The 16,785-nt window shown below is 36.5% G+C and overlaps 1 protein-coding gene across 1 annotated transcript in view; it reads left to right on the top strand.

The window, feature by feature from the left end:
• ADAMTS20 (ADAM metallopeptidase with thrombospondin type 1 motif 20) overlaps positions 1-16,785 on the top strand; it is a 173,562-nt gene that overhangs the window by 125,264 nt on the left and 31,513 nt on the right. Inside the window, exons 29-31 of the mRNA XM_057703425.1 lie at positions 4,986-5,153; positions 13,380-13,553; positions 13,631-13,801. Coding sequence (XP_057559408.1) covers positions 4,986-5,153; positions 13,380-13,553; positions 13,631-13,801 — 513 coding nt within the window. The remainder of the gene's footprint in view (positions 1-4,985; positions 5,154-13,379; positions 13,554-13,630; positions 13,802-16,785) is intronic.

The following is a 16,785-nucleotide window of genomic DNA, read 5'->3' on the forward strand; positions in this document are numbered from 1 at the left end:
TTAATACACACACACACACACACACACACAGAAACCCCACGGTTTTCATTTCCTAGAACTGGAGCTAGATAAACTTCATTTCCTTATTTTATTTTGTCCTGCAATTTAAGTGTCAAGAATTAAATTATTCAACAAGTTTCTCACAAATTGTCCATTCAGTCTTCTATAGTATCCTTATGTGTGAACAAACAAAGCAATAATCCACACTTCCAATATCAGAAGTAATCACTCTGTAATTATGTACATCTTCATCTGAAAAACAAGAATAGGCTTGTTCCAAAGTTAATCATGTGAGAATGGACTCATTAATTCCAACTGTTCATCTTGGGACTGAATGTTCCAGTCAACCTGTACAATTCTGGATATTCTATTGTATTTTTAGGGTTTTCAAATTCTACATTTGCTTCAAGTGCTCTGTTTTCCTTAAATAGGTACGTGTCTTCACCTAATTTATAACAATAGTTAATTCAGGTTACCTGTGTTTAAAGTCACCACTTCCTATAGCTATTGCTCCATAATATTCACGGAAAAATCTCAGAAAGAATTAGCAGGACTGTCAACTAAGGATGATAGAGGTGATTTTAAAGAAAAAAAATGTTTTGACAGGAATACTGGAAATGAATTATACAGAGTTAATAAAACCTTGAGGGGATAGTATGGTATCAGGGATATAAAATAGAGAAAAACAAAAATGAAAAGAATTACTGGGGTCCCAGGGAAAAGAATGGACATGTTTGGGTCTTTCTACCAAATAAGCTATTTTGTGAAATCTTTACAACTCAGAATGTATTGTGGTTTGAGAGAAGGAGGATAATGTTTCACTAGTTATTTACTCTATGACTGCTCCATTCCAACTAAAACATAATTCTTTGCATAACGTGTTCTCTTTTACTTAAATCCCCACATGGAATTCATCAGACGTGATAAAATAATGTACTTATTCCTTTTCAGATCTCGGGAAAAGAGAGCTCTACTTTAAAAGTGTAACTACAGCATAGTTTACGTGCAGTTCTTTGATTTTATACTTTTTTCTATCTTTCCTAGAAGACTTTGAGTTTAATATCCAATAAATATATTTCATGGAAATATAAACTGTTTTATTAATTACTTTAGAGTTTAATAAAAACAAGGATCAACATCAATTAATCAGCTGACATTTATTGTATCTTCCACTTTGTGGGTGACCTAAAGGTCCTTGACCTGTAGAAGGCTGGATAAAGTATGTGACAAAAATAGAAAATAATGAAGTGCTAATAACAGAATGAGACAGAAGAGTTCAGGGAAGTGAAAGATTGATATGTATTCACCTTAGACATGGGGTGGACTCAGAGCTTTAACAATAAGTACTATTTATTTATTTTTTAATTAATTAATTAATTATATTTATTTTTGGCTGTGTTGGGTCTTCCTTGCTGCACGCAGGCTTTCTCTAGTTGCCGCTACTCTTCACTGTGGTGCGCAGGCTTCTCAGTGTGGTGGCTTCTCTTGCTGCAGATCACGGGCTCTGGGTGCCCAGGCTCCAGTAGTTGCGGTGCGTGGGCTTAGTATTCGTGGCGCACAGGCTCTAGAGCACAGGCTCAGTAGTTGTGGCGCTTGGGCTTAGTTGCTCCGCAGCATGTGGGATCTTCCCGGACCTGGGATTGCACCTGTGTTCCCTGCATTGGCAGATGGATTCTTAATCACTGTGCCACCAGGGAAGTCCCAGGATAAGTACTGTTTAGAAAGCACCAGGGGAAGTGATTAGTTGAGGTAAAAGAAAATAATATGAATCAGGCACTGTCGTGAGTGAAGATGTCACCTTAAAGAGAAAGTAATTGTTATACCTAAGTAGAGCAAAGGTCGCATGTTGAAAAGAAGCAGAATATAAGGTTGAAAAGGGATGTTGACTGAAATTTGGTGGATAAAGAAAGTTTTGATTTACCATTAAAGACAACAGAGATCTACTGTGAGTTCTTGAAAACAATAAAGAAGCAATATGTTTAAAATTATATTTAACAATAGTCTTGGTTACAGATTAGAATAACAAAGAAGAGACTCAATGGTGACTTCGAGTTCGATGAGGAGAGGCTATTGAGTTTTGTGAGAAACAGTCTTCACTTTGCTAGTGAACTATAATGTGCCAGTTTACATTCCACTCGGATGTTGCTTATAGAGAAAATGTATTGTTCAATTCTATGGTAGAATTTTTAGTTTAATGTCTCTTCTTGTGTTACTTAGTTTTGTCATTCTTACCAGAAATATCAGCAGTTTACTGTATGTTTACTGTGTGATTCTTGGATTCTTGGCACTGATGAACTACGAGAATTTTGCCAAACAGAGACACATGGGCACTAGATAAGGTACATCAAACAAATATACAAGACCATCCATCTTTGTCCATCCACAAACCTATATGTTTGAGACTGAGTTTAAATATCACCTCTTTGAGTGCTTACCAAATATCCCATAAAGAAATAACTATTTTTCACAATTTTCTTAATTCAGTCATATTTTTATTTTATTATCTTAATGGTTTTTACTGTCTTGTAGTGTTTTTATTCTGATCTTTTTTGAGTTTAATATTATTTAAGATGTACTCTGGCATTATTCATGTAATAGATGTCATTTAGATTACAAGCACTTTGAGGATCAGTCAAGGCGCAAGATGTTTAATGAATCTATATTTATATGCTACTCTTGGTATATGGTAGAAACTCAATAATATTCATAGAACGAATAAAATAGTAAATATTTTTCCATTTTCCATAAGTACCACTGTGCTCATAGCATGAGTATTCATGATAATGATTACTTTTTAAAAGGGACTATCAGGGACAGTAATCAATGCTCCTTTGTTCAAAAAGTCACAATTTAAAAGTTAGAAAAAATACTATGCACCAGAGGAGAAAAACGTTGTATGTGTGAAATGGACAGTATGTCATGTTTTTAGTGTAAACTATGTTATACTCTTTGAAAAATAAACAATGCAGTCAAGAAACAAGCAAGGAAGTGTCCAAGATAAGTGGCCAAGAGGAGTAGAGCATAAAGGTAGGTCTGAAAGAGAAGGTCAGTAGTAGGAAAGATGAGATCGGGTGCATTCAGAATGAAATACTGCCATTTGCAGCAACATGGATGGACCTAGAGATTATCATACTAAGTGATGAAGCCAGACAGAGAGAGACAGATATCATATGATATTGCTTATATGTGGAATCTGAAAAAAAAATACAAATGAGCTTATTTCCAAAACAGAAATAGACTCACAGACATAGAAAACAAATTTATGGTTACCAAAAGGGGGAAGTGAGGGGAGAGATAAATTAGGAGGTTGGGATTAATGTATACACACTACTATATATAATGTAGATAACCAACAGGACTGTATAGAACAGGGAATTATACTCAATATTTTGTAATATCCTATAAGGGAAAAGAATCTGAAAGAGAATATCTATCTATCTGTCTACCTATCATCTATCTATCTATCTATCATCTATCTATCTATCTATATCTATCTATCTATCTATCATCTATCTATCTATATCTATCTGAATTGCTGTGCTGTACACCTGAAACTAACACAATATTGTAAATCAACTACACTTCAATACAAAAATAAAAAAATAGCAGGAAAGGATGTACATGTAATATAGTTTATGAAGACTCATTAGTGATTTGCACAGAATTAAAGTGTTCTAAATGGCATGTAGGTGTTAATGGGAAGAGAACACCTCAGATATGGTAATAAATCTTAATAATCAAGGCACCAAGTTAAATTAATTGTCTACACAAATGGGATATAGTATTGTGGGTAATATATAAAGATAAATTACCCCCAAACTATTCATTGTTTAATTTAAAATATTTTAAGCACCTAACAGTCTATATGAGTCAGTCTTTGAACTCATAATATACATAAAATGCATAATATATTATCTAATGTTCTCAGAACTCAGTACATGTTTCTAAATTAAACCATGTGTAGCCAGCGGTCTCAGAGGAATGAGAGGAATTATCTGGAATCCATATCTTCTTTGCTTAACTTTTCCCTGGTACATATATCATGCTGAAAATTGTCAACGTCCTTAGAGTATATGAAGGAAAATGGTAGAAGAGGAAGGTAATATATTCACTGAAGATGCACCATGTGTACAGGACTGGATTAGACATTTTGTATTCTTTATCTCATATTAATCTTCATAATGAACCAGTAATGTTGGTATTATTATCATCATTTTATAATGAAGAAACTGAGGCTTGGATAGGGGGTGAAATATGCTTCAACTCACCCAGCTAGTAGGTGGCAGAGCTGGTGGTCAGGGCCAGAGCCCAAGCCCTTCCTCCCCTCTGCACTGGCCCCACTCATAAAGTGGCAACTGGCTGAGAAATGAAGTCCAGTCATTGTTTTACCTATATCTTTACAGAGATTTTAGTTAGTTTGTTTTTTTACTACGTATTTTGGAGAGTTGATGATGGGGACATACAGATGTCAGATCGATGCAAAAAAACAAACTGAATTGTGCTTTAAAAAAAATTCTGCTTTCTCATAGTTTCCTACATTGAGAAATCTTTGTATTTTTTTTTTTTTTGACATCCAGAACATAGTTTGCACTGTGGCAAGACATATGGGGTTAAAAATTGAATAGGTGGAGACCATACAAAATTGAAAGCAAATTTTATTGGAATATGTGTGATAATAGGAGTTTGCTGCAGATAGTCTTTAACCTTGAAATATCAAAAGCATTTATGTGCCAGAAGGGTGCTTGGCATATAGTAGACAATCAATACATTTTAATAGAATAAATGGATACCTTATGATATCAACATCAATGATGGTTGAGGGCAGATTGGTAAATTCTGAATTCTCTCATTAGAAATATCAAAGTATATCCTGGTGAAATATCAAAGCGATGATGCTTTGATTGCTTCATTTCACACTTCTTGCAGATAAACATAAATTAGTCAAGATAAAAAATGAATCAAGTGCATTCATATTTATTTTCCAGTGCTCAGCTTCTTGTGGTAAAGGTTTAAAGTACCGCGAGGTTATTTGCATTGACCAGTCCCACAGAAAATTAGAAGAAAAATATTGCAGTCATCTACAGAAACCTCGAACTCATAAAGCTTGCAGATCTGTCAGATGCCCTTCCTGGAAAGCCAACAGATGGAAGGAGGTATGTAAGATGTTTTAGGATTATATATGTATTTTTGCATTTAAAAAGAAAGTCTTAATTCATCCTGCATGCTTTCAGAAACCTAGAAAGTTTTATTCCACTAAATGTGTTTTATTCTATGACACATTTTTTGCACTATGCTCTGAATTAATACTGTACAGTGTTAACCCATTTGCTAAGTTCATAGCTTAATAACCAATTAGTCTTTTGATTTTTTTTTTGTGGCTGCAAACTTTACAAGAAATTCTGTTACTGAATACTAGGGAGGCTACTGATGATTATAATATTATTTCAGGTGGTCTAACAGTAAAATATATATGATGATGTATTTAGTAACTGCCTTGATTCCACACTAAAGTCTTGAATTTGAGCTGAGGTTGCAACTTGGAAAAGGGACTGGTAAGTTCCAGATGGGTCGTAATTGAAGATGGTTGAAGAATCAGGGACATGACAGAACTAGGGAGCCCACCTGGTCTAGGGCCAGAGTAGGCACACTTGGAAAGATTCAGCAAAAAATGAAGCTGATACAGAGATGAGACCAAGGCTAAGAACTCAGTTTATAAAAGAGGGGGGATGGATACCTGCTCTGGCACACTACGGAAGTAAGACCCAAATCTCAACTGGGAAAGGCATAGATTTGAATGTGGTTGTTCAGCAAAGACCAGCCTGGAAAATATTGACGAGGAAAAGCTATACATGAAGCCAGAAATGTCAACTAGAATAATTTCCTGAGGCCTGATTTCATTGGGGCTAGGCTTTCAGCAAAGCTATCCTGCTGCTCTCAGCAATATCTCAGGATATTTATCCATTCCTTAAAGGAGCTAGTCCTATGATGGGAAAAAGAAACGCATCTTCTGCTGAGGGAACTTCCTTGTCTCGGATGTTGGAGCTATGTTAGGAAGATAGCGGTTCAGACATGAGCTAGAAGTGGGGTTCCCCTGGGCCGCTAAGTTTTCATCCTTCACTCCGTGAGATCAGACCCTTGGTGGCAGGGCACCAGCTTTTGAAGTGACAGCATCAGCGCATCATTATTTTTGAATAGTAAGTTCCCAAAGTGAGTGAGCATGGCAGGTTTCTGTGTAGAAGAATCAGCCTCTGTGAAGCATTAAGGTGCTGAGAAGTGTCATTAATATTTGACCGAAAACTGGGGACAAACATCTCTGTTTTTCATCTCAAAACAAAAAAATATATATCTGAGCATTTGCGTCTACATTGAATTTTGGTACAGTAAATAAAATTATTATTGTTATTTTTGGTTTAGCAGAGGCCATGATTTAAGACATTTCCCATTAACCTGTTTTGTTTAGTGAATGCCACTCTTGCCTATTAAGTTGTTCAAGAAAGAAACACTGGGTCCATCCTGTCTCCACTGACCCCACAGCTTCTTGACTCCCTAGCTTCTCTATCTCCCATCAAAGTAATTCTTGAGTCTCCATGGCAACCAACCCAATCTAGTTCACCATGATCTGTTTCCAGGTGTACGATGACCTCCCAACGTATATTTTTGCCATTATTTACTTTACATATAGTGTGAGCTCTAGAAGAATTCATATTGTCGTGTCTCTTAATTCTTCTATGACTTACCGTAGTATTTAAGAGGTAAGTCTAAAGCCTAACTTATGCCATTTCTTCAGCATTATCTCAGGTCACAGAATCTTAGATACAATGGATATCTTGCTCACTAAGCACACAGCTTAGTATCTGGCTAAATAGTTCTTACTATAAATACTGTAATTTAGTTGCAAACAAAGACCTGCCATCTCTTAATTTATATACTTGTTGTATTGTGGTTTTGCTTAAAGTGGGGGTTTGCTTTACGTTATCTGGACCAAGATGTGGCAGAATAATGGCAAAGTAGCTTTCCCTGGGAGGGGGAAACACTTTATAGGCACTGCATCCAGCACATGGCGGATACCTTCTAATTTTGACATCAGGCAGGAGCCTCTGGGGGATGGGAGTGGAAGTGGGAGAGACTCTGCTTTTTGGCCACCGGCATCCCTGTGGATCCCCGGGATTCTTTTGCTGCCTTGCAGCTGCTGCAGCTGCTGTGGTTGCAATTCACGAGGAACACTTCCTGACACTTGACCTCCAGCCCCACAACAGTGAATCCATCATCGGTGCTAACATCTTGGCCTTGGCTTGCCACCAACTCTGAAAGTACATAAGATTCACTAAAGGCATGTATTTCAGGGGTTTCTAAGATACAGATATGAATATGTAAAGACTATAAAAAACACAGATGCTTTTGTACAGACTCGGCTTTCTTCTCTTTGAATTGGTTTTCCTTGTCACAGAAATTAGCTTCATACACTCACACAGTCCCCCAAACTCTGCCAGAAACAAATGACCACTTGTGAAGCTGATGGCTTTTGATTTATTCTATAAAAAGTACCCACATGAAGTGAACAATTGCAGGCTGTCAGTGAGCTGCATATAATAATATATTCAACAGAAGTGTAATTTCAGAGGTAGTTACGAGATAATCACTGGTTGCTACTTTGTTCTGACTGCATAAATTGTACCATTGCTTTAATAGAATCACTCACTATAAAATAATTTCTTTTTATTACTATTTTACGTTATACCTCTACTGGAAAGACTCATTTGGCAAACTGTGACCGCAGAGGTGCTCATATGAGTTTTGAAGTTAACACTCTTCATTTGGTATTTGATATCATTTTTTAAATGAAAGTATTTGGTAATGCATTTTAATGACTGCAGCCAAACAGAAACAGACATTGCTATATAGAGTCCTTTGTCCCCTGGGTCCAGATGTATACCTTTAAAGGCAACATAAATACTGCAATCATTTAAAAAGAAAAAAAGCCTCATCCTCCTCTTTCTGGAACCAGGCTTTTTTGTTTTTGTTTTTGTTTTCACCTAATTTTACCTATTTGGGAATACCAGCTTCACTTGTAAATTCAAGTTTTTAAGGCTAGCATGGTTAGATGCTCATGGTCTCATGCTTAGTTTAGTGCCATCCAAATGTAGTTTTTATACCCAGAAAAAAAAAATCATCCAGAATTCTCACCTCCCCTTGATCATGACAAACCTGCTGGACAGCTCAGAAAAGATACCTAAAGAATCTCTGGCAATTCTGTTGAATCTAGAGCCACATGATAGCAGCCACTTACTTGGTCCCTCTTTTCAGGGACCCATCATTTCCTTTCTAGTATTTTAAAATCAGAGCTGGAACCAAAGGTGATATGAATTCCAAAATCTCACAAGTCTACTGGCTAATGCCCCCCTTTCCCAAAACCCCTAAACTGAAAAAAAAATTTTGGAAATTATTTGCTAAATGCTAAAACTATTTTTGAAAAAACTTTTTTTTTTGGAAACTATTTGCTAATTTGCTAAATGGTCAAGTGATTTTGTATTTCTGTAATTCCATATTTTCTATATTTCCAAGATACATATATAAATATTTGATTTAAATCATATTTGATTTCAAATAGTCATATTTGAAAAAATTGTGATGTATACATATATATCTTTTATAATCTAAAAAGATAGTACATCTTAAGTCCCCACAGCCCCTGACCAAGAATGCAGAACCTCTTCATCTTTACATCCAGGTTATGTGAGTTTTCTTCCAAGAACGCAGGCTGGCGGTCAAGGTCAGGGAGGATATATTTTTGTTCTGGGGCTGGGTGAACTGTGCTCAATCTTTTCTAGCTAGTGCCAGCAATTCTGTTTTTAAATTTCTATGCTGCTTGTTAACTCTCTTCCTTTATCATGTCTCTTGATACTTAAGATGGTCTGTCTTTGAGTGGGCTGAGATGACTAATACCCTTTGGTTTGAGGCAGGTGTCGAGAAACTTCTCAAGGCAAAAATTATTGTATCTCTCTAAGAAAAGTGAAAAAAATAGAAATAAGAAGGAAGCAGCAAGGGATAGTAACTTTCCAACACTGCTGAGAGACTCCTGTATTCTTCCCAACTGTAGGTATTATTCATGATGCAGGTGAGGAAACAATGGCTTATAGGGGTTACATATTGAATAGCTTGTGCAGGTCACAGGTCAGGAATGATGGGGGGTGAACATTTGGACATTGGTCTGAGTTTTCCCTACTGTAGTTGCTGTCATAATTATTTTACTGTTATTTTACATGAATTCATCTTTATACTTCCTTAGCGACGTCTTTTACTTCCTTAGCAATGTATCTCCCGTCTTACAAGGCACCTAAAGTCAACAATTGCAGAATGTCACTGGACGACACATAACAATGCATTCGACAGAAATGTAATTTCTCCGTTGTGTTGAGTTAATTGCAGGTTTATTTATATATAAAAAGTCTGTATAGTATAGGGTAGTCTTTTATACTGTATAGTATAGTCTTTTTATATATAAAAAGTCTGCATAAATGTAAGATATATATGGATTTTACACACCTTAGGAAAATAACTGAGGGTTTAATTGGTGAAGTATTGAATATGGTGTAGTTGCTTAAATCACTAGCAACATATTAGGCTACATTAATAGATGAAGAGTGTTCAGAACTTTGCACTGATAAACTCTGGTCAGATTATGGGAACAGTAGCTATTCTGGGACCCACACTATAAGAAAAGTCTTGACAAATGACCAAATCCCCAGAGAAACACAATCGAATTGTTATAACTACTCTGTGTCATCTCCACTGTGTTCTGTTGCAAGTAGCAAAAGCCCTGATTATTAGTGGCTTGAACTCAAAGAAATTTATTCTTTACATTACAAAACCAGAAGGTGACTAGATTTAAGTCTGATTCAGTAGCTCCACAATGGCAGGGTGCTGGATTGGCATTTCTGTGATTCTGTTGATCAGCTCCTAATGGTCATAAAATAGCTGCCACCTTTCCAGGCCTCACACCTTCATACTTTCTCACATGAAAGTAAGTATGTATTTGTTCTATGTTGGTAAGGAGGACAGGTTCTAGACAGTGGGTAGAGTTTAAGGAAGTTTAAGGAAGACTATTTCAGCTCAATATAGGAGAGTGTCTGCTAACTTCAGAGTTATCCAAAAACGGAATGACTGCTTTCAGGATATAGTGAATTTACTCATACTGAGGCTATGGAAGTATGAGTAGGTTTGGTATTCATTCATTCAATACTGCTGTAAAATGGATTTCAGTATTGAAGAGTAATTGGAATGAGATATTCCTAGGGTCTTTTCTAACTCAAAATCCTCTACTACTGCTAATATCACTGCTACAATATTGATTCACTTGAAATAAACTGTAGTTACAAATAACTGACTATAATAAAATCAAAACTTTAATCCATTAAAAAAAGTATAAATAATGCATCAAGATAGGACTTACCATTACATTTAAAATAATTGTTTATTAAGTAGCAGAGTGAGTTTGCCATAATGAACCCATTTTGGCAGTGCATGTTCTGACATTTCTTCATCTCTGCTCTACCGTAGCTAAAATGGCTACAGTACCTGTGTACTGGCTAAAATTTACCTTCTCTACGTCCACTGTCAAGTCATTAAAGCACCAAGCTATGCAGTATTGTAGTACATTTACGCATAAATAGGAAATTTGGCTGATTTTTCCTATCTGAGTTAAATTACACAGTCGTGGTGAGTTAGTGCCTTCCAATCAATTATTTATGTCATGCTTATAATGACAGACTCACACTGCCTTCATATGAGTTACTCGGATTTTTAAAGAAAGATAAAATGTAACAGGCTTATAAAAATGTGATTCAATAAAGCTGTTGAATAAGGGTGCCTATTTTGGAGTTAGAGCCGTACCTTGGGAGGTCATTCTAATAAGTCACTGGACTTAAGAGTGAGTTATCATATCTTCACAGCATCCACAGCCTGGAAGAGGAGCTGATGGGCAAAGGTGATAAGTTCTGCTTTGGAAATGTTGGATTTGAGGTCGCTTTGACATATCTATGTAGAAAACACATGAAAATTCTTGTCAATACATGAAAAAAATTCTTGTAAATACAAGAGAATGTAAATGGCGAGGTCAGAATTCTGATCAAGGCTGGAGAGAACAGATTTGGAAATTATTGGGACATAGAAGAAATTGCTCAGAGAGAGAGCTCAGAGGGTATAAAGAGAAGCAAGTTATAGACAGAACCCTGGGAGACGCTAACATTTAAAGGCTAAACAGAGAAAACGGAGTCAGTTAAGGACTCCAAGAGGACAGTACTTGGATCCAGGGGGGATTTCAATCACAGATGCCAGAACAGCTCAACAGAACGTGGTCAGTGGTGCTGAAAGTGTCAGCGAGATGAACTAAGAAAAGACTTGAAAGGTGTTTGTTGGGCTTGGCAGTTAGGGTTCTTGGTAACATGAGGCTAAGAAATACTTCATTTAAGCAATGAATTCTCTTTTCGAATCTGATATCACATCAGTTTAGTCTTTTGTGCTCTTATCTCTAAAAAAAAGCTGAGAAATAAAAGTTACTTGTGTCCTTCCAAGCAGTAGTCCAATTCTTTTTTTTTTTTTTTCCTTTGAGGGCGAGGTCCACAATAGAAGTTACTATAATGTCAGTGGGTTCTTGTAAATGCATGCTGTGGTCAAAGGATCAATCAGCCACTCTGGATTATGGAACTATAGAGAATTATATTTGTCTGAAAGAACTTCGCGCTAAATTGTGTTTTCTGAAACTTTTTTTCAGAAATTTTTTTCAGGTTTAGAGGTTGGAAGTTTTCTGAATATAGTTTGTATTTCTGAAATTAACACTGGATAATGTTTGCAGGAGCCTTACTTTATAGATTAAACATTTGGACAAGTTAAACTATGTCCTGACATCTTACTCTGCTTAATATTGTGCCCTGCACAAAATACACATTAAGGTATTATTATCTCCATAAAAGGAACCATGGCTTTTTTGTGAAAACATGCAATGAGTTGGCAAAATTCAACTGCTAAAACATAAATTGAGGGTCAATATAAGTAAGTGATGTAGATATGCATAATATTCTTCATAAGTTAAGAAAATATAAAATTTCTCTTTTAAGTCGGTGGTCGCCACTTTTAAACACAAGACAGAAAAGTAAATTTAAAGGTGCCTCTAGAGTAAAACTGTTGCAAGAGTTTGTAAGAGGAACTCGAGTCTAACAGGTGAACTAAGTTCTTAAGCTTTAAATGTTTTTAAATTCATGGTGAAAGCATAATCTGCAGATAAATTTTTACTATTGGAGAAAAAGAAAATCACTGACTCTGTGAATCCTGCAGAAATAGAGACCTTAATGAAAAACCTGAATTTTTACCCTTATACTATCACAGTTGGGAACAGGCCCCACATAACACTCAATATGGCCTCCAACCCCTTTTGGATTAACCAAGAGTATAAAACCAAGCTCACAAATTAAATAAATACCCTTAGACGTTCTCCACTCTTTATTAATGTTGGCATCACAGCTCTTGGTTGTGGTCAAGCTCTGTTGTTTTATGGCTTGGCCTTGCAGAGCTGAAAAAGCCCTGAGAGGTTGCCAAGTCCTTCTCCATCCTCCAGAAGCAGTGCAGAGAGAGCTCAAAGTCTGGAGTCAGAAAGAAGTAAGCATAAACCTGCTTCCCCACCGACTCCAGGCAGCAGCTCAGGCAAATGACTTAACATGTCTTAGTCTCAGGCCCTTAAGCCCTGATATCTCCTTTGTAGAGCTGTTGTCGAGGAATAAATGTGTGTGACATGTTCTATGAAATTTTACAAATAACACAAGATCTTCTTTGTATAGATAAGACAAATGAGACCTGAAGAGGTTAAGACCGTGTTATCTAAGTAAACTAAGTTTACGCAGTTTCCTCAAACACCTCTCCAATGAAATGTAATCGTGAGTCAACAAATCAGCAAATATTTGGATCCTCAAGCTGTAGTAGAGACCACGGGTATAAACATGACCAGAACCCAAACTTGGAAATTATTGTTGCTTTGAGGGAGATTATGCATACAGCATAAGGATTTAAATAATTTTCAAAAGCAATATAGTACTAGAATAGTGTGTGTAGTAAATTTTATAGATATGAATTATGTTTAAGTCAGAAGAAAGAGCTATCAGTTCGGATGGAGAATCTGGTTACAGTTTCCATAAGGCTTGAATAGGTATTGCAAAATAAACAACATCTATTTGTATACTTGTATAGATGCTCCAGACTAGACAATGTTAAAAATACTTCTTGCGTGTATTTTCTATCTAATACATGATATAATTTTGCTCTATGTTGCTATTTTTACATAATTTGGTATTTGTTAATTAACTATTCAGACCCTTTGGGCTTCTTCGTAGTGCTCTGTGACCTGCGGCTCTGGAGTTCAGCAAAGGGATGTGTACTGCCGACTCGGAGGCGTTGGTCGCGTGGCGAAAGAAAAGTGCGATCAGTCCACGCGGCCTTATTTTCAGAGACAATGTTGGCATCAGGACTGCATACAATACCATTGGGTGGCGGGAGAGTGGCTGGATGTGAGTATCTTCGAGTAAACTTTCAGGCAGCTCTTCGGTGAAAGAATGTGTTCTTCATTTCGTCATTGTATTTCTAGTGTTCAACATCGTGTGAGAAACAGGAGACACATCGGCAAGTGAAGTGCGTGGATGCACGAAACATGCAAGTGAATGAAAGTTTCTGTGATCCTTCAACCAGGCCTCCTGCAATCAAAAAGTGCAGAAACCCACCCTGCAAGTATATTGTGGTAACAGGAGACTCATCACAGGTGAGGCCAAGAAAGGAAGCTGAGAGCTTTTCGCTCCTGGAAAATGCAACTGAGTTTCAAATTTAGATCCAGTTGAAACTGGGTCTAATTTGAATATGGGAGCAGATGGTGGTGCGCAGGTCGATCTAAGGAATAAAACTGCTGGCGGTTGTATGATGCAGATAGAGTAATAGGGACATGTATAGTAAACTCTGGTGCAGTTCCGAAGTGTCAAGTGGTGACGGCTTTGAAACCAACTACCAGGGACGGTTTGGCATCTGTCGCTGCATAGTTGGCTGCTTTAAAAATGTTTTGTCTTCCAGTTTTATTAAGATATAATTGACACACAGTCCTGTATAAGTTTAAGGGGTACAGCATATATCTGTCTCTATCTGTCATCTATCTATCATCTGTCTATCATCTATCTATATCTTCTTGATCTATACATCTATTTTTAGAAATTAGGGTGCTTCCATATCTTTTTCTTTAAATACATTTATTTATTTATTTATTGGCTGCGTTGGGTCTTTGTTGCTGCACGTGGGCTTTCTCTAGTTGTGGTGAGTGGGGGCTACTCTTCATTGTGGTGCGTGGGCTCCTCATTGTGCTGGCTTCTCTTGTTGCAGAGCACGGGCTCTAGGCACGTGGGCTTCAGTAGTTGCAGCACCTAGGCTCAGTAGTTGTGGCTCATGGGCTCTAGAGCGCAGGCTCAATAGTTGCCGTGCACGGGATTAGTTGTTCCGTGGCATGGGTATCTTCCTGGGCAGGGATCGAACCTGTGTCCCCTGCATTGGCAGGCGGATTCTTAACCACTGTGCCACCCAGGAAGTCCTGCTTCCTTATCTTGAATGTTGTAATCAATGCTGCAGTTTATATTAGGGTGAATATATCTTTTTGAGTTAGCGTTTTTGTTTTCTTCAGGAAAATATCCAGAGGTGGAATTTTTCTGGATCATATGGTAGTTCTAGCCACAATTTTTTGAGGAAACTCCATAATATTTTCCATAGTGGCTGTACCAGTTTATACCCCCACCAGCAGTGCATGAGGGTTCCCTTTTCTCCATATCCTTGCCAGCACTTGTTTTTTTTGTTGTTGTCTTTTTGATTATAGCTGTTCTGACAGGTGTGAGGTGATATGGTTTTCATTTGAATTTCCTTGATGATTGGTAATGTTGAGCATTTTTGCATGTGTCTGTTGGCCATCTGTATGTCTTCCTTGGAAAAATATCTATTCAGAGCCTCTGTCCATTTTTTAACTGAGTTGTTTGCTTTTTTTTTTTTTTTTAATATTCAATTGTGTGAGTTCTTTATATATTTTGGATATTAACCCCTTATCAGATATGTCATTGCAAATATATTGTCCCATTCAGTAGGCTGCCTTTTCACTTCATTGAGTTTCCTTTGCTGTGCCAAAGGTTTTTATTGCTGTATGGTCCCATTTGTTTGTTTTCCCTTTTGTTGCTCTTGCCTGAGGAGATGTATACAAAAAAAATACTGCTAAGATTGGTGTGAAAGAGCATATTACCTTTTCTTCCAGGAGTTTTGGGTTTCAGATCTTACATTTATATCTTTAGTCATTTTGAGTTTATTTTTGTATATGGTCTAAGAAAATTATCCAGTTTCATTCTTTTGCATGAAAGAATGTAGCTGTCCAGTTTTACCAATGCCATGTATTGACGAGACTGTCTTTTCCCCATTGTATATTCTTAGTTTTTTGTTGTAGATTAATTGACCATATAAGTATGGATTTATTTCTGGGATCTCTATTCTGTACCATTCAGCTATGTGTCTGTTTTTCTGCCAGTATCATACAGTTTTGATTACTATAGATTTATAATATGTTTGAAATCCAGAGCATGGTAACTCCAGGTTTGTTTTTTTGTTTTTGTTTTGTTTTGTTTTTTTCCTTAAGATTGCTTTGGGTATTTCAGGCCTTTTGTGGTTCCATTCAAATTTTTGGATGCTTTGTTCTAGTTCTGTGAAAAATGCCATTGGTATTTTGATAGGAATTGCATTAAATCTGTAGATGGCTTTGGGTAGTGTGGACATTTTAATAATATCAACTCTTCCAATCCATGAGCATGGTGTATCTTTCCATTTATCTGTGTCATCTTCAATTCTTTCATCAATGTCTTATAGTTTGCAAAGTACAAGGTCTTTTACCTTCTTCGTTAAATTTATTCCGAGGTATTTTATTCCTTTTGATGCAGTTGTAAATGGAATGATTTTTAAAATTTTTTCTTTCTGATAGTTTGTTGTTAGGGTATAGAAATGCAAAAGATTTCTGTACATTGATTTTGTATCCTACAACTTTACTTAATTCATTTTTCAGTTCTAAAGTTTTTTGGTGGAGTCTTTAGGGTTTTCTATGTATAATATCATATAATCCTCAAATAGTGACAGTTTTGCTTCTTCCTTTCCAATTTGGATGTCTTTTATCTCTTTTTCTTGTCTGACTGCTGTGGCTAGAACTTCCAAACCTATGTTGATTAAAAGTGGTGAGAGTGGGGATCCTTGACTTGTTCTTGATTTTAGAGGAAAAGCTTTCAACTTTTCATCAAGTGTGACGTTAGCTGTGGGTTTGTTATATATAACCTTTATTATATTGAGGTATTTTCCCTGTACTATTGAGATAATCATATGATTTTTATCTTTCATTTTCTTAATGTGGTATATCATGTTGATTGATTTGTGGATATTGAACTATTCTTGCATCCCTGGACTAAATCCCACTTAAATTTGGTTTGCTAATATTTTGTTGAGAATTTTTTCATCTATGTTCATTAGTGATATTGGCCTGAATTTGTGTGTGGGTGTGTGTGTGAGAGAGAGAGAGAGAGACATCTTTTTGTAGTTTTGGTATCAGAGTAATGCTGGCCTTGTAGAATGAATTTGGAAGTGTTCCTTCATTGGCAATTTTTTGGAATATTTTGAGAAGGATAGATATTAACTCTTCTCTAAAACTTTGGTAAAATTTACCTGTGAAACAATCTGGGCCTGGATTTT

Source organism: Hippopotamus amphibius, chromosome 12 (assembly GCF_030028045.1).
Source record: "Hippopotamus amphibius kiboko isolate mHipAmp2 chromosome 12, mHipAmp2.hap2, whole genome shotgun sequence".
NCBI lineage: Eukaryota > Metazoa > Chordata > Mammalia > Artiodactyla > Hippopotamidae > Hippopotamus > Hippopotamus amphibius.